Source organism: Eschrichtius robustus, chromosome X, assembly GCF_028021215.1.
Source record: "Eschrichtius robustus isolate mEscRob2 chromosome X, mEscRob2.pri, whole genome shotgun sequence".
NCBI lineage: Eukaryota > Metazoa > Chordata > Mammalia > Artiodactyla > Eschrichtiidae > Eschrichtius > Eschrichtius robustus.
The window spans coordinates 117,135,958-117,159,999 of NC_090845.1; the positions used below are offsets into that span (position 1 = coordinate 117,135,958).

At 40.5% G+C, this 24,042-nt stretch overlaps 1 protein-coding gene across 2 annotated transcripts in view; it reads right to left on the reverse strand.

The window, feature by feature from the left end:
- The window catches only part of GPC3 (glypican 3), a 432,614-nt gene that overhangs the window by 101,858 nt on the left and 306,714 nt on the right, over positions 1 to 24,042 (reverse strand). For both annotated transcript variants that reach the window (XM_068533011.1, XM_068533012.1), the window contains exon 6: positions 11,379 to 11,499. In XM_068533011.1, the coding sequence (XP_068389112.1) occupies positions 11,379 to 11,499 (121 nt within the window). The remainder of the gene's footprint in view (positions 1 to 11,378; positions 11,500 to 24,042) is intronic.

Below are 24,042 nucleotides of genomic sequence, written 5' to 3' on the forward strand. Positions count from 1 at the left end.
TCTATTGTGTTACTACATGCATCATCTCTAACACGTCTACTAACCCGTCAAGATAGATTGCAGTATACCCATTTCACAGATTAGGAGACTTGAGTACAGGGAGGTTAGATAATTTGGCCATTAGCTAGGCAACTACAAAGTGACATATCTGGGCCTTAAACATAGATCTATGTTTGGTTCTAAAGCCTTTGTACTTTCCCCCAAACTAGATTACACAGTGTTGCGCCTCTCAAATTTCTCATTATGACTCTAAATCACATACCAATAAGACTTTACAACCGAAACAGGTAGTACTGGTTTATTAAAAACTCATGTGGAATAGTGAACTTTACAATCCCAAATATTTCTCTAGCTACTTACTTGCACGCCCCTCCCTCCATTCCCCCCACCAATAACGGCCCCAACATCAAAAGAGCGGCTAAGTCATGTTTGTGAATCTACATGTAATACTTCCCATTTCTCCCTGTAACATTTCACTTTGCTAGTTTTCTCTGCCATTCCATCCTGCTGAGACATTTTTAGATCCTGATTGTGTTATCTACGTATTAGCTAACCCCATCTAGCTTCATGCCATCACTAAATACTAGAAGTATGCCTTCTCTGTCTGCAGTGAAGTCACTGGTAAAAACTTTAGGCAGTAAAGGTCAAAGCAAACAACTAAAAGCCTCTCTCCAGGCTGACACTGATATGTTAAGAAAACACTCTTTAGGAATGATGGTTAATCAGCTACACATTTACCCAACTATATGATTACTTAGCCAACATTCTGTGTCACTTGTTTAAAAACGATCATAGGAATTTCTATCAAACACTTTGCTGAAATCTCGATATACCATGTCTGCACCACATGCACACACACACATAGGTGGAAGTGGCCTGATTTGTTCGGAGTGAGCCCACAGTGGCTCCTAGTAATCATCACGGTGGCTTCGGAACGCTCATGCTCTCCAAGATTCTAGTCCAGAATTCTGGGAAGATGTGACACCAGGCTCCCTGACTTGTGGTTTCCACAGTCCAATTTCCACTTCGTATTAAAGGTGAGGGTAAAAATTTGTGCCTGTCTCCAGTCTTTTGGCTCTTCTTCTACTTGTTGTGATGACTCAAAATTTGCTAATAGTGATACCATGATAATAACCAGAAGAGTCTTCAGTGCCCTGGGATATAACTGATCTGAACTTGGGCCTCATTATCTATGACACACCACAGTGGTAATTCTCTTAGCTTTTTTGGTTTTGTCAACTGCTTACCCATGGTACAGAACAGATATTACCCTGAAAACTGATGAACTAGCAAAATATGGACAGTGAAGAAAATAATATCTAGATCAACTAATTATACAAATAAGATCATACTTTAACTATGTTAGGAAATTATCCAATAAAATGAAGTACATATGAATAATAATGCAATTTTCACCTTGGACATTAATTACAACTCTGCTGGAAATATTCCACTTAATAGCTGCCATGCAAAAGCACTGTGGTTGCTATCTAAGGAAAGCATATAGTTAGGGATACAGAATTGACCCCATTATTATTATTATTATTTTTAATTAATTTATTTTATTTTATTTATTTTTGGCTGTGTTGGGTCTTTGTTGCTGTGCGCGGGCTTCTCACTGTGGTGGCTTCTCTTGTTGCAGAGCACAGGCTCTAGGCGCACGGGCTTCAGTAGTTGTGGCACGTGGGCTTAGTAGTTGTGGCTGGTGGGCTCTAGAGCGCAGGCTCAGTAGTTGTGGCGCATGGGCTTAGTTGCTCCGCAGCGTGTGGGATCTTCCCGGACCAGGGCTTGAACCCGTGTCCCCTGCATTGGCAGGTGGATTCTTAACCCCTGCGCCACCAGGGAAGCCCGACCCCATTATTATTATTTTACATTCACTAAGTACTAACACTGAGTCTACACGGAATATGGAAACATCCCTGGTCATATGGCAAATAAGTTTACAGTTGAAGGTTAGGTCTCAAATAACCATGGGCATAAAGGAGTAAGGCCAAACCTTTGGTTGAGCCAGTTAACGTGGGGCTGCCATCCAGGGGCAAAAGTATCTGCTCTCTGTAGAGAAGCTAGTTTTATTCCCATTGAACTTTGTCAAAATCCTAATGACATGGGCAAGGAAAACTTAGTTGTGTTGGTCTTCAGCTTCAAAGAAGACGCTTTTGGCTCGCTAGTACAAGAATAATGGGCCTTCCGATAGGAACATCACTTCCAATCAGAATAATGTCGCCACCAAGCCGTTCATACTTTCCCTGTTGTCTCCATTTTAACTAACAGTTCATTTTAGGAGGTGCCTGATGGGGATTGGAAGGCATTCTGTGACTGCCTTGTGTATTGCAGATACTTAGCACATTCATCGAGTGAATGCTCAAATGAAGAAATGGCTCATATGGGATTAAACCTTTAATATTAGCTTCGAGGGCACCCTGAGATTTTTTATCGTTTTAGCAGTTGAAACCCTTTGTTTAAGTGAAATCTTACTTAGAAGACCCATATGTAAAGCAGATTTTAGACATGCTCTGGTTAAAATAGGAACGGGGGACTCAGAATAACCCCCGCAGCACCTCTCCCACATCTCTACTCCCCGTGGAATACGATCTGAATACGCTGCCTAAACAACTGAGCTAATTGGCACAGAAACCCACTGACTAATATGGTGCTAATTTTGCCATCTGGAAGGAGGGAGAAGGCACTGGATAAATTATTACAGGGTGCCCAGGAAGGTGGAGGAGCTGAGATTCAGAGCATGAGAGTGAAAGGATGACTAATCCTGAATGTGGACAGGGGCCCAAGTCAGACTCTATGAGCGGGTATAAGACCAGGAGCAACAGCTCCTGCTGAATCGGCTTGGTTTTGGTCCAGTGATCCCAGCAGAGAGCCCACCCCCACTCCCAACCCACGTGCAACAACTGCTCACTGGGCTGAATGAGGCAGGAGGCACTGATGTGTACTTGTTATGACCAAACACTAGTTAATAGATATGATAAGAGATAAAATCTTGGCAAATTCATGCCTCGTGCTATACCACTTTTTGTTCCAAAGATGAACGGCTTAAGTAGGGGCTTCTGCTATGATTGGGAGTACTGTATAAGAAAATGTGCTTGCATGTCTGCAAGCATGTTTTGCATTATATGAGAGCCTTTGGAAGCAGAGCAAAGTCACTATACAATATTGATCTGTTCATTTTCCAGTCCCAGCTTTGTCATTTACTAGCAGTATGACTTTGGACAAGTCATTCCACTCTCTTGGCTTTCATTTCCTCATCTATAAAATCAGAGGGTTGGACCCTATGACCTAAAGGCCCCTGCAAACTATAATCCTGTACTTATGTAACCCTGCCCTTTAGCACAGAAACTTGTTAATACTGAATGTGAAAAGTACCTTAAATTAAATCAAAGTTTAGAAATAAATTGAGGGCAGCAAAGGTTGCGTTCTTTGAATGAACTGATCAATAAAATACTGTATATGAGGGTCTATTCTGTATATGCCACTATGTTGGGTGCTACAGAAGACAAAGAGTTGTATGCAGGATCCCAGACTTAAGGAGCTGACAGTCCAGAGGCAGGATATATATATATTCATAAATATATCTGGGTAAAAGTTGTCTCTGAGTTTCCAAATAGTATTTGAACATACATATACCAATATACTGCTTATAATCCAGGTTTATGGGGGTAGAGAGCAATCATTTGTAACTGCTTATGTTTGCTTTGTTGCATTTGGTCAGTAGGTAGATGTAAATAGAATATGAGACCCTATGGATTTCATAGATATTTTGGAAATACATTTCTAACTTTGTAAACCTGGTAGTCTTTATAATTTGACAGAATTTCCTTTTCATATGTAAAACCTGTCTTCCCATAGCTAACACTTCTAATACTTCCTACTAAAAAAAAAAAAGCTTATGGGGCTTCCCTGGTGGTGCAGTGGTTAAGAATCCGCCTGCCAATGCAGGGGACACGGGTTCGAGCCCTGGTCCGGGAAGATCCCACATGCCGCAGAGCAACTAAGCCCGTGCACCACAACTACTGAGCCTGCGCTCTAGAGTCTGTGAGCCACAACTACTGAGCCCGCGAGCCACAACTACTGAGCCTGCGCTCTAGAGCCCGTGAGCCACAACTACTGAGCCCACGTGCCACAACAACGGAAGCCCACGCACCTAGAGCCTGTGCTCCACAACAAGAGAAGCCGCTGCAATGAGAAGCCCGTGCAGCACAACGAAGAGTAGCCCCCACTCGACGCAGTTAAAGAAACACTGCGCAGCAACGAAGACCCAACACAGCCGAAAATAAATAAATAAATAAATTTTTAAAAAAAGTTTATGAAAGAGTACAATACTGCAATGAAAAAGGATCATGTATTTTCCTTCATTGTTAAGTCAAGATCACCACAACGCTGCTATCAACAACATTTTGGCCTACCACTCTTGACTCATCTTCCATTTTTGAATAATTTAATTTAATGTGCAAGGACTAAAATACATGACCCAATTTAAGTACCTTTAATCCTGTATATTCTAAATAAAGCAAATAGTTCATTTTCAAGAAACTTAATATGAAATACTTGGGAATTCATCTTGGTGCGGTGTTATTAAACTGTACATAGTAATTAAGATATTAAAAACACATGCTCCCCAAAGCCACCAGACGCTGTAATTATTTTTCAGGCTATTAAGCAAAATGACAGAAGATTTTTTTTTAATGATAAATGTGTTTTGGAACGCATCAGCTAATTCCCTTTTGTTTCATGAAATCATGTTTAGCTCCACAGAATCTAGGTCTGGTATTTAAAGACCAATTCACATTGTCCTTTTGTAACTCAGAAGTCATTCATTGGCTCTTGTTAACATGCCATTGTATGGAATATTACTCAGCCGTAAAGAGAAACGAAATTGAGTTACTTGCAGTGAGGTGGATGGACCTAGAGACTGTCATACAGAGTGAAGTAAGTCAGAAAGAGAAAAACAAATACCGTATGCTAACACATATATATGGAATCTAAAAAAAAAAAAAAAGGTTCTGAAGAACCTAGGGGCAAGATGGGAATAAAGACGCAGACATAGACAATGGACTTGAGGACATGGGGAGGGGGAAGGGTAAGCTGGGACGAAGTGAGAGAGTGGCATGGACTTATATATACTACCAAATGTCAAATAGATAGCTAGTGGGAAGCAGCCGCATAGCACAGGGAGATCAGCTTGGTGCTTTGTGACCACCTAGAGGGGTGGGGTAGGGAGGATGGGAGGGAGGGAGACGCAAGAGGGAGGAGATATTGGGGATATATGTATACATATAGCTGATTCACTCTGTTATAAAGCAGAAACTAACACACCACTGTAAAGCAATTATACTCCAATAAAGATGTGAAAGAAAAAAAACAAACATGCCATTGTAGATACTCTGTCTTTCACACACACACACACATTCTGGCTCCCTATGGAAATGGCATTTACTAGAGTTCTGCCACACTATTTGTATGTGAAGAAGTGTGACAGACACTGGCACATATTTTCATTTGGAAAGGCCTTTTTTAAAATTTGACTCTCAAAAGGTTTCTCCTTTTGTTTAGAAATTTTAGATCAGTGTTAGCTTTTCTAGCAACCATTGGAGTACGCTAGCATTTTATGACCCTCACTGGTTTTATTGTGAGAAGACTACGGAAAAAGTTACTCAAAGCATTTTCGATCATGCCTGAGATTCATTTAAAGATTTTTAAAAATTACATACTAAGGCATGTCCTGGGTACTTTTCTCACATGTAACAACTTTATTAATTAACTGATTAAAAGTATAACTTTTGGGACTTCCCTGGTGGCGCAGTGGTTAAGACTCTGCCTGCCAATGCAGGGAACACGGGTTCAAGCCCTGGTCCGGGAAGATCCCACATGCCGCAGAGCAACTAAGCCCGTGCGCCACAACTACTGAGCCTGCACACCTAGAGCCCGTGCTCCGCAACAACAGAAGCCACCGCAATGAGAAGCCCACGCACCACAATGAAGAACAGCCCGTGCTCGCTGCAACTAGAGAAAGCCCGCGTGCAGCAACGAAGATCCAACGCAGCCAAAAACAAATACACAAACAGATAAATAAAGTTATAAAACAAAATGTGTAACTCTCTATTTCAAAAGTCAGTGTCTTTTCATGACACCAGAGTAATCCGTCAGGCATCTTAAAACATACTTTTCCGGTATTGATGAAGGGGGATGGAAGTGGAGACATTCCACTGTCTGCTCTACATTTAAATTTTTCTTCGACCATTTAAAATCATTTTATGAATCCAAGATAGCTAATCAAAAGTCTGTCTGCTGTCTATAACTCAAACCCAAAGTGCCTCAGTTTCCACACCGTACACTGTGGTGGTCAGTTTTCTAAGACTCTTCCCAACTGAGACTTGGTAAACAACGTGCTTATTCTTTCTTTGCTGCTGATTTTAGAGCTTCAGACCATAGACATTACTATATTAGGGACTTGGAAACCGTTAGACAAATTAAGGAGTCTCTGCTCTTTGTACTTCTGCACATCTTTTATATATGGATCGTGCTAACCATAGCAAGTGTGCCATGGCTTTAAAGATGTTGAAGGAAAGAGCACAGACTGAAATCCATTATCCTGGATTCTAGGTCTAGTTCTACCACTTACTATATGAAGATCACTTAGACTTCCAGTGCCCACAGTTTCTTCATCTGGTAAATCTAGGTAATAATGTCTGCTTCTCAGAGTCATTGTGGAGATCAACTTATGTAATGTACATGAAAGAGCTTTACAAACTGAATTGTGCTATGCAAATTTATGGCAGAATTATTATCATTCATATGGAGTCACATGGCTAACAAGATGTCAAGACAGGTCACCTATCTGATTCTGGAGGAGGGTGATAAATGCAAAAGTGTTTTTACAGTTTAATGTTTTCATAGCCTAATGAGAACAAGGCAGTAGAACAGAAGAATTGCATGGGGGGAAGGGCAAGTTTAAGTTCCATCTGCCCAGGCTGGAAGACTGGTGGGAAGGGAAGAATCTCTGAAAAGACGAGAGGTTACAAAGTAGAAAGGGGTGACCTGGGAACAGGGTGTTTTAAAAAGAGTGGCAGGGCAGAGAATAAAGTCACAAGACTTGTTCACAAGAGGGTGCTGGGTTAAAGCCTGACCTTGAGCCACAAATCACGGAATCACAAGGCTGGAAGGAATCTTAAGAGGCCACCTCGTCCACACCCCCGCCATTCAGTAGGGCATTTCAACCATCCCAAACAGATGAGACTTTATCCCACTTTGAATGAAAAGCTCTGACACTAAATGAGCAGGTATTGACTGCTGTGGCTTCAACCGTTTACAACAGGCAGGGAAACAATTTCTGGAATTTCATTTGAACCTGAACTGAAACTGAGGAAGAACAATAAACAAGCTAGATTGTCCTTGGGAACAATAACTTCTGTAGCAGTTGAGGTACTGCTAAATTAACACTAACTACATAGCTACTCATAGAGAGAAAATATTACCAACAGAACTGGGTTAGAGGACAAACGGCCCACAGTGTCATGTGGGAAAGAATGTATTGTGATCATTCCTGGTATTTGTGGGGTCTTCTCTCCATGCAGGAGCCCTGGAGCAGGACACTAAGAAAAACAGAATTTGGGTTTTTTAAAGCAATATGGCCCAGCAAATTCCAGGACTGACACTGAAGACTTAAAAGAGTTCAATTCCTCTCCTAACACAAGACGATAAATCCTCACACAAATCAGAAACTGAAAAGGAAGTAAAAAGGGTCCTCATTTCCAATCGTGGGAATGCTACACAAGAACTCTGGCTTGGAAGGAGGAGGGGAGGACATTCCACACCTGCAGGCCTTCCCAGGAAAGAGGCCCAGGCCTGACCCTGAACCCATCCCCTCAAGGTTACACCGTGGGACTGTCAATATGGAAATAATGTTACATTATTCCCTTAGTGAATATATTATTTCCAGTGCGATCAACAGTAACCATAACCTGAAAGGAGGCAGCTGAGAATTTCCATGGAAGAAAGTGAAGAGTTATTTTGGGATGTGCTCATAAACGGCCTAGCTACAGCCCATCTGGATGGACACACATGGGCATACATGCATAGACAGAAGTATCTCCGCATCTATAGTTGTGTACGTTGGAGCATCCTACTGTAGTTTAATAGATGCAGCACCAGGTGAGGGGCTTAGGAAAATAACATTACACTCCTGGATTCAGCACTCCCTTACATGTGAACTGGGGCAAGTTAACTTGATTCTACCTCCTCATCACTAAAACTTTAGGTCAATTTCGCCAGGCATTCAGTGAATCCAGATGTTTGGCAGTGTACAGGAAACAACATCTGGATGATTAATGGAATTTTCAACTGAACTTACTGGATGTTTTGGCAGCATGCCTGCACAGCCTTTAACGGTTTTCTGCCTCAGTTTCCCTAGCTATAAAAAAGGGACAAACATTATCACGTACCTCGCAGGAGGCAGTGAGGATGAAATAATATCCAAGGGTAACAGTGAGCTCCTGAAAAGCATGATTCTTTGACAGTACTATATCTTATACAATTCCAGGCTGGATATTTTTTCCAACATGAGCAGTTAGACTTTTAGGACATGAAAGCATTTTGAAATATAGTTCAGTGCTATACAAATACAACACATTATCATCATCAACATCATCGTCATCCTAACATTCTTCTTTATGACTTCCCTTAAAGTATCTCAATTTCAGATTGAATCATGGCCAAAATATGAACTTTATTGAGGGTCTGAAAGAAGATATGTTTTGGCCATGTAAAGCAACACAGATGAAAAAAAAAAATCAATGTGGGTGTTTGGAGCCCAACCAATTTAACAGCTCAATTGAAACAGGTAAAACTGGTCTATCAATGAGAATTAATTGGTTGCTCAATGGTATTTGTAAGGGAACCAAAAATGTTCACACGTACATCCATGGCAAACGTAATTATAATGGTGACCTTTCCGACACTGACAATATACACCTCCCTACATATGAAGTGGCTTCAGCTTTTGTGGCTGGAAGTTAGTGTAAAGAGAAAGAAGGAAACAATATGGGAGAGAAAAGAGATGCATCAAAGGGATCTTTCTGATCCACCCAAAATTTGGGTGGCAGAATCAGACTGGCAAAAAGTATTGGAATACTGCTCCCTTTCAAACTCACTCAAGTCCTGCCTATAGAGAAAATCCTGAATGTAATAATCATCTTAACTGTGTCACGCACATGTAATTATATATTTGTGTATATATGTAAAAGTGTATAATTATATATAAATTTTATATAATGGGATAATATAGATATAGATACACAGATATAATTTCTCATCCTCATAATAACCTTGTAAGGGACTGTTTTGTTAACTCTAAGTACTCCAGATGAGAAAACTAAAGCTCAGAGAGGTTGAATGATTTGCCCAAGGTTATATATCTAGTAAGATCCACAGTTGAATTCAGATCCATCTGGATCCAAAGCCCATCTTCTTTTCATGATATTACATGGTCTCCCACAGCATTCATATCAAACATCCAAAGTCTTTACTAAAGGGGCTTGCTATAAATATTTTTAGTGACTATTGGATCATATGGTCTGATGCAGCTTTCCCTTTTTTTCACGGTGGGCATCCAGCCACAGGACTTTCTCTGATATTTCTTATGAAATCCTTCTTACACTAGCCTAGCCCACCTTAGGCCTAAGCAAACCACCCAAAACTGAGGACAGCATCACTGTCTTACAGGCTGCCTTTTATTTGTATTTAAGCACTTTCCATGCTTGTGCGTCTCCTCCAAGGAAGCTGTGAAAACAGAAGGTTAGACTTCTTTTGAATCCTCAAACTCCCTGGTACCTGGCTGAGCACACAGCAGGTGTTCCTTAACGTCTGTTGACCAAAGAGATCTGTTGACAGTATTCTTCATTTAGAATTAGGGGCGCAGTAATGGACCCTGAGATTTTAGCCTCACCAGTGCTTGGGTCTAGCCAGTTGAGTGGAGCCACACAGACACATTTGGTCTGAGATAATTTGGAAATAATTCAGAGGAGAAATACCGCCATTGTCCCCAGGTAAAGCACACCAGTTCAGCAGTGAGTGGTTTACACTGTGCTCTGAACTCTTCAGAGGTGTGTTTTGAAATAATCATACTATATCTAACCAGGCTTTATAGAACTTAGTGAGGTTGTGAGTTCACCAAAAGAAGGATCTGTTATGCAAATACTGCCACTATCCTGTTCTCAGCAGCAGTAACAACTATTTATTACTCAAAAGTGTAGTGACTACTTTCACATGCCATTTGCAGTGAAACACACCACTATTAGAAAGCCCTTCCAAACATTTTCTAAAAACCGCAAAAATTTCACTGCTAAACTTATATTAAAAAATGAAATCATGCCAGCGTTGTCATACAGAAACCTCTGTCCTCGCATAAGGATTTTAGTTTCATTAAGTTCTTCCTAGGCTACAAATAGAAGTCAGTGGTGCCAGCGCCTTCCCACCCATGGACCATGGGGTAGGAACACTGTCACTCTGGTATCTGGTGGCATTTTTGATGGCATTTAAAAAATTGTGGCCACAAAGCAATCACAAGCAGATGGTACAACTGACTTCTATTTGTGTCTTAGTTACTAAACTCCTTCTGAGAGGAAAAACTGTGTACAGGTTAAGGGAATCTGTGGGTGTCTCGGTGCATGGCAGTGAGTCAGAAGTTGGCAAGGGTACAGTGAAGCTGGTCCTCTCGTATCTTGCTGGTGGCAGTGAAAGCTGATACATCCCCATTGGAGAGTGGTTTGGAAACATGCATTAAAATGCTCATATCCTTTAACCCAATAACCCCAGTATTTTAAGAAAATGATCTAAGATCAGGAGATAGCGCTATGCAGGAAAGGTAGCTTTATTTATATTGGTAAAAATTTGAAGCAATCTGAATGCATAGCAAAAGCAGATTGATTAATTATAATTAATACTTAAAGGAATCTTTTGCGGCCACAGAAAATGATTAATATAAAGATATATGGCAACATGAAAAAGTGTTTCCAATGTAGTGTTAATTTTAAGAACTAGAAATCACTTGTATACTTCCAATTATGTAAAAAGTCTGTGTGTGATTTTATGAACAAATATTAAAAAAGAACGTGTAAAAATGAAAACAAAATAGACTAGTTGGGTTGTGAGAAATGCTTTTCCTTCCGTTTTCTCTTATATTACAATATTTTCTTTATAATTTAAAAGTGGGGTGGAAAACAAGGGTCAGAAGTCCTTTTTTAGCAGAGACACTCTTTGGAGAAAATGAACAATGGCTGCCTCTCCAAAAGCCCAAAAATACTGTTTGAACACTGGACACCGTCCATCCATCACTTTTTTGTCATTTCCATTTTTGTTGGATATACACATACCTGGTTAATGTGCTTCAGTTTGTCAATAATTTGACTGACCACTGGCTCAGGGCCCTTCATTTTCAGCTCATGGAGGTTGAACTGATTTTTCATTCCATTTCTTGCTGCCTTTTGGCTGTATCTGGGAAACATGAAGGTAAAGAAAAGGTTTGTCACAAGAGAGTTCCAAGCAAAGTGCAAGTTGACTGTATTTGGCACCAATGGTCAAGCTGACCGCAAGCTCTCTTCAGCCTTCCAACCCATGGGATGACTGCATGGTACAAAGGTAGACCGCTCCAGATAGAGTCTATCTGCAGTAGAGAACATTCAACAGTCAACAAGTATTCATTCAACATCCTTTTTTTCTAGGTGTTGGAGATACACCAATGAACAAGACAGACAAGGTCTCTGTCCTTATTGTGCCCTCAGTCTAGTGTACAGTCCAGAAGAGCATGCAGAGTGAGAAAAGCTATGCTAAGGGAGCTGCTGGGTCTTGGCCAGGGAAGCACACAGGAAGGTCCTTAACTCTGAGTATGCTTTCTACTCATCTGAAGAAGAAAGACTCTTGCATGTTCTTTACCTCTTCCTCCTTCCTCCACTTCTTCCTCCCATCATTTCCCGCAGGTCTGTGAGCTGGGTTGCTTTTCAGGACGATTTCCTAAGCCATTTGCAGCATAAATTATGCCGGCCAGCTTCTGTCTGTGTTCTCCACGGGAAGACAGAACACCAGCTCAAGGGAAGGTTTTGACGTGCTGCCCCCGGATGAGCCATAGGCTTTCGCTTCAGGATTGAAGTTTCAAGGTATCTATGGACATCCTTACCAATGCGAGAATGGGGATATTTACAGTCCTGGGTAATTCTGCCTTTCAGTGTGGGGCTTTGGCAACTTCGACTGGGACAGTAATTCACTACTGAGGTGGTTTCTTTGCTGCCCCCATGGTTCCAGACCTCTACGCAGAGTTACTCCTCATCTTGCAAAACAAACAAACGCAAAACAGAAACAAGAAACAGATTTCATTTCTTCCTTTATCTTCCATCATGTAGAAAGACCAGAACACTGTTACCAAAGGGGGAAGAGGTTTTTGATCCCTTTTTTGCTTTTTTCTCATCCTGATAATGGAATATTTGCTTAAAGAAATGGAAAAATTTGCAGGTCTTTTGCCCCTACTTTATACATTTTTTTAAAAATTACAATAAAGCAGTCGAATTAAGGGTAAATTCATTTCTTTTACTAATATTTTTAATTACAAAAATAATAGTGCTCATTATAAGCAATTCAAATGTACAGAAATAAACAAAGCACACAGCAAAAGTTCTTGTATCATCCTATCCTTCCATGAGAGAACCATGGTTAACAGTTTGATACATATTCTTCTAGGGGTTTTCACATGCATATACTAACATGTAGCTTTAACCAAAACTGGAATCATACTAGTCATATTGATTTGCGACTTATCACTTAATATATATCTTGGATATATTTCCACATCAGAACATAAATAACTGCCTTGTTCTTATTCCTCTGTATGGCTAGATCATAATTTATTTATCCAATCCCTTACTGATAAACAATTGAGATATTTCTAATATTTTGCTAATATAAACAATGCTGCAAAGAACATCCTTGCATACCAATCTTTGTACATTTACATTAATATCTATAAAGGACAAGTTTCTAGAATTTAATCAGTTTGTATTTCTAATCCCAAATTATGACATGCAATGAATCATTAATACTACTGTATTTTTGCACAGCATTTTACAAAGCAGTTTTGTATCACTCAGCTTATTTGAGCTTCTCAACCACAGTGTGAGGTGATAGGGCAGACCTCATTATCTCTTTATTACTGAAAATTTCACAACTTCAGAAGATACTGATCTGACTGTGTTAGATGCTCCCTTCCATAATATAATGCATCTGCCAATATTAAGCACAAGCTTTGATGCTACCACGCATGATAGCAGAGGAGGTCAGGAAATCAAGGTCTGACTTTTATAACTGAAAGTCATCTTCTGAGAAGAAAAATATTTTGTAGGAACGTTGAAGAGAACATCTGATTGCATTTCTTCTAAAATGATAGCCTAACACATTCAGCTTACCTAACTTTAAAAGTTAGTGAATACACAGATCACCAACCATCAAATACCAATTGCCTTTGGGGGCTGTATTAAAGAAACGTAAAGCAACATTCTTTGCTTATATATCTGGTGTGAATCGGCTCCCCACTAGCCTCCTTTTTTTGTGTTCATATATAATGCTGTCTGTTTAAATATAATCTCCCTCTTGATGATACTGCCAACCGCATCTCCTTCTTCTTTACATCTACTGATACCTGAAGCAGAGACCCAAGTCACAGGGAAAGACGTAAGGCTCATTATAAATCTTCTGAAATGAACTTCAGGAATGTGTCCCTAGAGACATTTCCCTGGGCTTGTTCCTATCGAAGCCTGCCGGCCACTTTTATGCCCACTCCTACAAAACAAACCTCTTCCTGAAGTTTATTATCCTCATTGGAATACTGTAAAGACATCTGCCAACTTAGTGATTTTGCCCTGTACTCCCTCTTCCAAGTCATTTATAACTATTAAGTCAAATTAGTCCCATAGCTGATCCCTTGTGGCCCTACTGTCCATTTTCTGCCATTCAGAAAAATGCCCCTTTAGCTCTATTTTTTTTGTTTCTTACCTCCAAGCCATGGACTTGGTGGTAAGGAGCCAGCACTAAACACTGCTCCCCAATCCCATGGTGACTCAATTTTTTAAAAACAGCTTTGAGTTTAAAAGCTTGCCAAACTTTTTGGAAGTCGAAATAGCATCCACTGTTCTGCTCTATCCATGTGCTATTTAAATCCTCAAAAGACTCTAGTAAATTAAGCATGGTTTCTGGTTACAGAAGTGTTGGGAAGAGCTGGCCTATGGCTTAGCTCTAAAACTTTATTTTATTTACTCCACGAAGCAGTAACCAAAAGTACTGGTTCGACTGATGTCTACAGCTGCTAAAATTTAGTGGCACTATTTTAAAACTATTCAAAAACTCTGATCTTGCCCTATCCCTTTAGGTGTCTCAATATCTCTCCCCCATCCCCAATATCATGTTCTGTTTCTTACCTCTCTACTCTTTCTCCTTAGCCAGACAAAACGTAGAACAGAATCTTAAAAGCCATGAGTGTTAAAATGGAATACTATGCAGACATTAAAACAACAAGTAGATCTATATGTGTTGATATAGAACCAAATCCAAGATACACTGTAACAAATACAAGTACTGGTTAAGAATGTACAGTGTGATTCTATTTGCGGTAAAAATGGGTCTGTATACGCATTACTCTCATACACTTTATATGTGTTCAAATATACACAGAAAATTTTTAGATGGATCCATAAAAGAATGGTAAAGAGCTCTACCTACCCACCACCAGAGCCTCCCATCAAGCCTATTAGATAGCCTCAACCACCAGAGGGCAGACAGCAGAAGCAAGAAAAACTACAATCCTGCAGCCTGTGGACCAAAAACCACAGTTACAGAAAGATAGACAAGATGAAAAGGCAGAGGGCTATGTACCAGATGAAGGAACAAGAAAAAACCCCAGAAAAACAACTAAATGAAGTGGAGATAGGCAACCTTCCAGAAAAAGAATTCAGAATAATGATAGTGAAGATGATCCAGGACCTCGGAATAAGAATGGAGGCAAAGATTGAGAAGATGCAAGAAATGATTAACAAAGACCTAGAAGAATTAAAGAACAAACAAACAGAGATGACCAATACAATAACTGAAATGAAAACTACACTAGAAGGAATCAATAGCAGAATAACTGAGGCAGAAGAACGGATAAGTGACCTGGAAGACAGAATGGTGGAATTCACTGCTGCGGAACAGACTAAAGAAAAAAGAATGAAGAGAAATGAAGACAGCCTAAGAGACCTCTGGGACAACATTAAACGCAACAACATTCGCATTATAGGGGTCCCAGAAGGAGAAGAGAGAGAGAAAGGACCAGAGAAAATATTTGAAGAGATTATAGTCGAAAACTTCCCTAACATGGGAAAGGAAATAGCCACCCAAGTCCAGGAAGCGCAGAGAGTCCCATACAGGATAAACCCAAGGAGAAACACGCCGAGACACATAGTAATCAAAGTGGCAAAAATTAAAGACAAAGAAAAATTATTGAAAGCAGCAAGGGAAAAACGACAAATAACATACAAGGGAACTCCCATAAGGTTAACAGCTGATTTCTCAGCAGAAACTCTGCAAGCCAGAAGGGAGTGGCATGATATACTTAAAGTGATGAAAGGGAAGAACCTACAACCAAGATTACTCTACCCGGCAAGGATCTCATTTAGATTTGATGGAGAAATCAAAAGCTTTACAGACAAGCAAAAGCTAAGAGAATTCAGCACCACCAAACCAGCTCTACACAAATGCTAAAGGAACTTCTCTAAGTGGGAAACACAAGAGAAGAAAAGGACCTACAAAAACAAACCCAAAACAATTAAGAAAATGGTCACAGGAACATACATATCGATAATTACCTTAAACGTGAATGGATTAAATGCCCCAACCAAAAGACATAGACTGGCTGAATGGATACAAAAACAAGACCCATATATATGCTGTCTACAAGAGACCCACTTTAGACCTAGGGACACATACAGACTGAAAGTGAGGGGATGGAAAAAGATATTCCATGCAAATGGAAATCAAAAGAAAGCTGGAGTAGCTATACTCATATCAGATAAAATAGACTTTAAAATAAAGAATGTTACAAGAGACAAGGAAGGACACTACATAATGATCCAGGGATCAATCCAAGAAGAAGATATAACAATTATAAATATATATGCACCCAACACAGGAGCACCTCAGTACATAAGGCAACTGCTAACAGCTATAAAAGAGGAAATCGACAGTAACACAATCATAGTGGGGGACTTTAACACCTCACTTACACCAATGGACAGATCATCCAAAATGAAAATAAATAAGGAAACAGAAGCTTTAAATGACACAATAGACCAGATAGATTTAATTGATATATATAGGACATTCCATCCAAAAACAGCAGATTACACGTTCTTCTCAAGTGCGCACGGAACATTCTCCAGGATAGATCACATCTTGGGTCACAAATCAAGCCTCAGTAAATTTAAGAAAATTGAAATCATATCAAGCATCTTTTCTGACCACAACGCTAGGAGATTAGAAATGAATTACAGGGGAAAAAACGTAAAAAAGACAAACACATGGAGGCTAAACAATACGTTACTAAATAACATTCAAGAGATCACTGAAGAAATCAAAGAGGAAATAAAAAAATACCTAGAGCCAAATGACAACGAAAACACGACGACCCAAAGCCTATGGGATGCAGTGAAAGCAGTTCTAAGAGGGAAGTTTATAGCTATACAAGCCTACCTAAAGAAACAAGAAAAATCTCAAGTAAACAATCTAACCTTACACCTAAAGAAACTAGAGAAAGAAGAACAAACAAAACCCAAAGTTAGCAGAAGGAAAGAAATCATAAAGATCAGAGCAGAAATAAATGAAATAGAAACAAAGAAAACAATAGCAAAGATCAATAAAACTAAAAGCTGGTTCTTTGAGAAGATAAACAAAATTGATAAGCCATTAGCCAGACTCATCAAGAAAAAGAGGGAGAGGACTCAAATCAATAAAATCAGAAATGAAAAAGGAGAAGTTACAACAGACACCGCAGAAATACAAAGCATCCTAAGAGACTACTACAAGCAACTTTATGCCAATAAAATGGACAACCTGGAAGAAATGGACAAATTCTTAGAAAGGTATAACTTTCCAAGACTGAACCAGGAAGAAACAGAAAATATGAACAGACCAATCACAAGTAATGAAATTGAAACTGTGATTAAAAATCTTCCAACAAACAAAAGTCCAGGACCAGATGGCTTCACAGGTGAATTCTATCAAACATTTAGAGAAGAGCTAACACCTATCCTTCTCAAACTCTTCCAAAAAATTGCAGAGGAAGGAACACTCCCAAGCTCGTTCTGTGAGGCCACCATCACCCTGATACCAAAACCAGACAAAGACACTACAAAAAAAGAAAATTACAGACCAATATCACTGATGAATATAGATGCAAAAATCCTCAACAAAATACTAGCAAACAGAATCCAACAACACATTAAAAGGATCATACACCACGATCAAGTGGGATTTATCCCAGGGATGCAAGGATTCCTCAATATACGCAAATCAATCAATGTGATACACCATATTAACAAATTGAAGAATAAAAACCATATGATCATCTCAATAGATGCAGAAGAAGCTATTGACAAAATTCAACACCCATTTATGATAAAAACTCTCCAGAAAGTGGGCATAGAGGGAACCTACCTCAACATAATAAAGGCCATATATGACAAACCCACAGCAAAAAAAAAAAAAAAAAAAAAAAAAAAGAATGGTAAAAGTGGTTACTTCCAGAGAGTAAGATTTTGGAGGAAGTTTGACTTTTTTTTCTTTTATGTCCTTCTATGTCTTTTACACTTTAAAATCTTTAAAATAATTTAATTTTTAATGAGCGAAATTTTATATAGTAGTTATTTTTAAGGCAAAAGAAAACAAAATGAAACAACCACAGCAAGAACAAAAAACATCTAGAGACTGTCATACAGAGTGAAGTAAGTCGGAAAGAGAAAAACAAATATCGTATATTAACGCATATATGTGGAACCTAGAAAAATGGTACAGATGAACCGGTTTGCAGGGCAGAAATAGAGACACAGATGTAGAGAACAAACGTATGGACACCAAGGGGGGAAAGCGGCGGGGGGTGTGTGGTGGTGGTGTGATGAATTGGGCGATTGGGATTGACATGTATACACTGATGTGTATAAAATTGATGACTAATAAGAACCTGCTGTATAAAAAAATAAATAAAATTCAAAAATTCAAAAAAAAAAAAAGAACAAAAAACAAACAAAAGGAAAATAAAAAGTGGGCCTAACTCCTATGCATAGCTCAGGGCCTCTGGGAAATCTTTCTTGTTAATAAGAGTTACGTTGGCCCTCACTAGAGCCCCGGTTTAAAGGTGATTTCTTATGAGAACACATATTTAGGCCAATATACACAATGTCACCCTGGAATTCCTTCACACCTCAGATGGTTACCATCAGGTCACAGATTCTACTTCGTTAGGTTAAACACAGCCTATATGTTTTCTACTCTTCCATGAGGTAACGCTAGCCTGTCTATTTCAAAAGGACAGTCAATATATTAGCGAGGATGTGACTAAGAATGTGCATTATTCTGAGTACCCACTCTCAAAACGGAGGCAAAAAAAGCCATTCAAGTTCTTACCCACCTTCCCGGCAGACGCCTAAAGTCCTCTCCTGATGGGACTTGAGGGCCTCCTAGAACCACTCCGACTCGTTCTGAACTGCTGCCCTTGCACCCAAATGTATTGCGGGTACCATGCTGGGTTGCTCGTGCTCCTTTTACGTACATTCATTTGCCAGCCCGCATAGTCTGTGAGCTCTTTGAAGGCAGACGCTTGGTTAGTTCTCTTTTGTACCACCTAAAGCACCTCCTGGTGTTGTAATAACACAAGCTGTCAGTACTGAGTGCTTTCTCTGTGCCAGACACTGTTCCAAGCACCGAGGAAAAAAAACCCCTGCATCACCACACCTAATCCTCCTAACAACCCGATGAGATAGACAGTATTATTATCAGCCCCTTCTTGCAGATGAGAACGCTGAGGCACAAAGTGAAGCCACTTGCCCAAGGTCACACAGCTAGTCAATAGCAAAGCTGGAGTTTGAACCTTTGAGTCCATGTCCAGCTGCCTCTGTTCTTAACCACTCCGCTGCTATTGCTTCCTGAGAGAGAATGCATGCTGACTAAATATTTGACGTTTCCACACCACACTGCCCCACTGTATGAGACAATTAGCCAGCTACCGGTAATGGTCTACAAGCCTTGCAACAGTGCCTGCAACAACTGCTGTCTTTATCTACTCAGCAGATTCCTGGGCTTGCCCTTTAAAAGCCCTTGGGGAGAGCCCTGTGTATGGAGTTTCTTCTCCCAAACAGATATCCAACAGCATCACTATTCAGTGAAATATTTGCATTCTTGAAAGATAAGGTATTGAAGTTAGAGAAATAAGTAATACACCACCACCACCGCGGCACTAGACAAACACCAAAGGTGATCTGAAATCTCTAAGGACAATAGGCAAATGAATGCTGGAGAATGTCTCCCAGCCTTGCAGCAATGCAACATATGTGATGTAACCCCAGGGAATTTTAGGTAACATGCACGCTCCGAGCTTCAAGGCCAGAGGGACTCAGTTAGGGGTGTCTCTGTAGAGTTGCATTAATGAATTAACTAATTCAACATTTCATTTCCACTCACTCCCTCTGCGCCACTGGTGTACAATGGTTCATGACAGGCTTCGAATGAGGGTGAGCCACTGCAGCCGCAATCCTCCTCATCCAGACTGCCTGGAGTGTCAGGAATGGGGACACTGACGGCCACGCGGGATTTTAAGGATGGGCTATCTACTTAGTAACGCTCATCTCTAATTAGATTAATTGTCCTCTCTCCAGAACACTGCTTTTTCCTAAAGCTTTGACACGGTTCTGGCAACGAATACTGGCCAGTGGAGGAGGAAAAGTAGAGAGAAGTTCCTACCTCCTAAATCGATACTTTTCTTAAGTGGACATGTTACGTGTGATGTCAGAAGTGTCACCTTTAAGCACTACTTGTGGTGTCTCCCTCCCCCACCCAGTGTGGTATCTGCTTAGCAGGAAAATGACTGCCTTAATACCAAGCAAACCTGATTTGTGAAGTGAAAGGGGGACATGCCTCTGTTCAGGCTGATTGGTCAGGGATGGGGGAGAAGGAAGTGGAAAACCTGTGCAAAAGCTGTAAAGAGAAAAGGAACCTAATTAAAACAGGACATCTGGGCGTGCTGGTCTTGGGACAGTTGAAGCAAAGAGAGCACTTGTAGAAGAGGAATAGAGTCAAACATGTGTAAAATGGGCAATCTTTTCTTCCTGTCTCTGTACTGGCTGAGGCAGCACGGGTGTAGTGGATTCAAATATTGAACACTGAAAATGGAAGCACACTTAAGAGTGCATCTTGTCCAATCCACTCATCGTGTAGATGAAGAAACTGAGACCCTGAGAGGGACTTTCCCAAGTAGTCAGTACTTAGTATCATAACTCCCACCTTTAGAATAAATTCCTTCTTTAAAAGGTTCCTTAAATGCACGTTGCTGATTTTGGAGAGAGAAGTTGCTAGAAAATTCACTTTCCGTCTTTTCCTAGGCATTAGACTAGTGGCAAGTATTTGAAAGCAAGTCTTAGAAAAACCAACTGGTCCCCCTCCCCCCACCAATTATTTAGTTTCACGTTGCTGCCGGGGTTATAGATGACCTACAAATAAGTTACAGCTCTCACATTCTCAGAGCGCCATCTTATGGAGAGACTGCAGTATTGCAAGTAGCCCTTTACCCAAACTCAGTGATTTATCAGACTGTTTCCTTGGAAAGTACTCTGGCTGCAACAATCACTGTGAAAAAATGGGATAATTTAAAGAGTGTAAATAGCTTTTTTTTTTCCCCCCCACACACACACTGTATTTTATTTTTACAAGAGATAAACAGACTGACACCAAGCATTGTACATGGATGACCACAACAAAAGCAACAATGATTGCAATTACCAAACATGAAACACACTCATACTATGTCATAATATTGACATTCAGTCCAGTAATCCTCCACTGTAACAGCTCCTTTACTTTGCAGTGAAAATTGATTTGTATATTCTTTGCCTCTGAGTCCTTGTGGGATTTTTTTTTTTTTAATTCAAACAGAAAGTCACAAAAATTATACTCATCCTCATCAGTTCAAGAGTGTAAATAGCTTTAAAAACAAACTAGAGGGACTTCCCTGGTGGCGCAGTGGTTGGGAATCTGCCTGCCAATGCAGGGGACACGGGTTTGAGCCCTGGTTCGGGAAGATCCCACATGCCGTGGAACAGCTAAGCCCGTGTGCCACAACTACTGGGCCTGCGCTCCAGAGCCCGTGAGCCACACTACTGAGCCCATGTGCCACAACTACTGAAGCCCACGCGCCTAGAGCCCGAGCTCCGCAACAAGAGAAGCCACCGCAATGAGAAGTCCGCACACTGCAAAAAAAGAGTAGCCCCTGCTCACTGCAACTAGAGAAAGCCCATGCGCAGCAACGAAGAAGACCCAACACAGCCGAAAATAAATGAATGAATGAATGAATGAATGAATGAATAAAAAAACTAGAACACAGGGTAGAAAACCCTTCTTATTAATAGGCCTAAGAAAATGTTCTTTTTCTATCCAAGATGCAGTCTTAATTTACATAAATGAACAGAAAAATAAAGGTGGAAAGAGCTGAGTTTTGTAAATATGCTTAATAAAGAAAGCAACAATTTGCTTCTCATTTATTTATGCACATATTTAAGGAAAAATGTTTTGCATAATTGTTGGTACAGCAGTACCACTTCAGAGCAAATTTCAGCCAGGAGAGTGCTAGAAACAGATATGACCATCATACTCCAAGAAGTACTTCTATTCTCAAACAATAGCCTTTCAGAAATCACAAATAGATTTCAACAGAAAGGAAGCAAAAGGTAGAGAAGAAATCCGGGAGCTGTAAACCCATTTACACCTCATTTAGTGGACGTTACCTGCATAAGGGAATAACTGTATTAGAATCTGTTTTCAGCCTATTTTCAAACCTCACTGTGAGGAGAGACTAAAAGATTGGTCTTGGAATATAATCAAGAAGTCATTTAAACCTAGAGGAGCGAAGAATAGTTTCCAGATGGCGAGGAAAGCTTGAGCAGTTGATGTCACCGACCACAGGATGCAGAGATGGGGAGATGGAGAGAAAACGCCTGAGAAGGGAGCCCCTGAATGTCTGTCTGAAGAGGCAGACTCTGCAGAGGAGCCTGGAGGTGAGGAGAGAGAAAAGTAAATAAGGAAGCAAAAGTGATTCTTGCGAGAACTGCGGGATAGGCAGAGCCTGATGTGTGGGAACGCTGGTGAGAACTGCTTCCTGGGCTTTGAGCCCTGACCACAAGCGGCCAGGATACTAAGCCAGGGCAAGCAGGGCTGGTGAAGGGTTCTCTGAGGGGTGTCCTTGAGGGGAACATACCAAGGAGGAAAGGAATTTGATCCAGTGTAAGGCTTATAAAAACAGCAAAAAATATGTAAGTCAAAGCTCAATAATTGGGGGCGGAAATGTAACAGAGCAGGGTGTGTGATGGGGATTTATTATTAAATCACCCCAAACTCATTTACCGAGTCCTTCTAGCCCAGAGAAGTAGCCCGGAAAACCAGATGTTTTCTTGTCCCACTGGAGTTAAATGAAAAGGAAATGATCTTTACCTGTTTTGAAGTTAGTTTTGATTTTTTTTTTAAGTTAGATTTTAACTCAAAAATATTTGAGTTGGAAAGGACCCCGGAAATCATTTAGTTCAACGCACTCCTCTTACAGATGGGCAAACTGAGCCCCAGAGAGACCAAGCAGTAGCCGTGCGAATTATTATTGGCAGCGCTGCTGGTGGAACGTGACTGAAGCTGTAACTTCCCCCAAATAGAAGAGCCAAGAGGAAGGGGTCAAAGAACAGGTCACACACCTCAACGCATGACAACATTGTATGAAAGTAACTGATTTTCAAAATAATGATCAATAATTATTTTTAAGGGGTAAAATTTAGTCTGGCCTACATAGTTTACTGAGACAGCAAAGACAATACGTTTTAGAAAGGCTGAGTCATGTGGTGGAATGAGCACTGGCCTTGGAGTCAAGACATAGGTTCAAAAGCTGGTACTGTGTGACTTCTGACAAGTAACTAAACCCTGCTGAACTCGAGCTTCCCTATCTGTGAAATGGGGATAATGCCACCTGCATTTGTTTTGAGGATCAGTTGATATAATGAATGTTAGTAAATTGAGATAACATAGGTGAAGTGTTTACAAGAGGACTCAGCACATCTATGAGAGGGCTGGTATTATTATGTGAAAGCACCCAACACACAATAGGTGTTCAATAAATGTTATTTGGAAGAGGATTTCCTGAGGGAGGATGAATAAACCTTGCAATGAATAGTTAGGGGAAGCTTTAAATCTGCTCATCCCCGCACTGAGAGGACTTAAGAAAGTGTGAGCAGCTAGCACTGAGCAGAGGTGGCCTCACAAAGCTTCCAGGGGACGGGGCATCTGAGGCGGAGAACTTGCCGGTTAGGACTTCAAATGGTTCAGAATTAATTTTAGTCCACTGAAGAAGAGATTGTTTGCCTGTGGCCCGGGGCAGATAGACAAGTTTCCCAAGTGATCAACTTTGGGTGTCAGAAGCCTTTTCACTCTCTCCTCCCGCCACATTTCATATTCCTCCTCTCTGTGACAGAAAAGTCACTTTTTCAAATCTTTCTCTTTGGAACACTGCTTTGTTTGTCCTGGGTCCCTGCGGGGTCTCCAACAAACATCTATTCTTTAATGCAGGGATCTTCAAAATGAAGAATAGGACTCTTGAAAAGTCCACTTGCAATCACACTTCACTGACCCAAGACCAGTTTGAGGGAGAGGCAAAGTCTGAGTTAGGGAAGAGTGTGACTTGTGAACCTTGAATTCTCGCGTTGCGTTTCACAAAGGAAA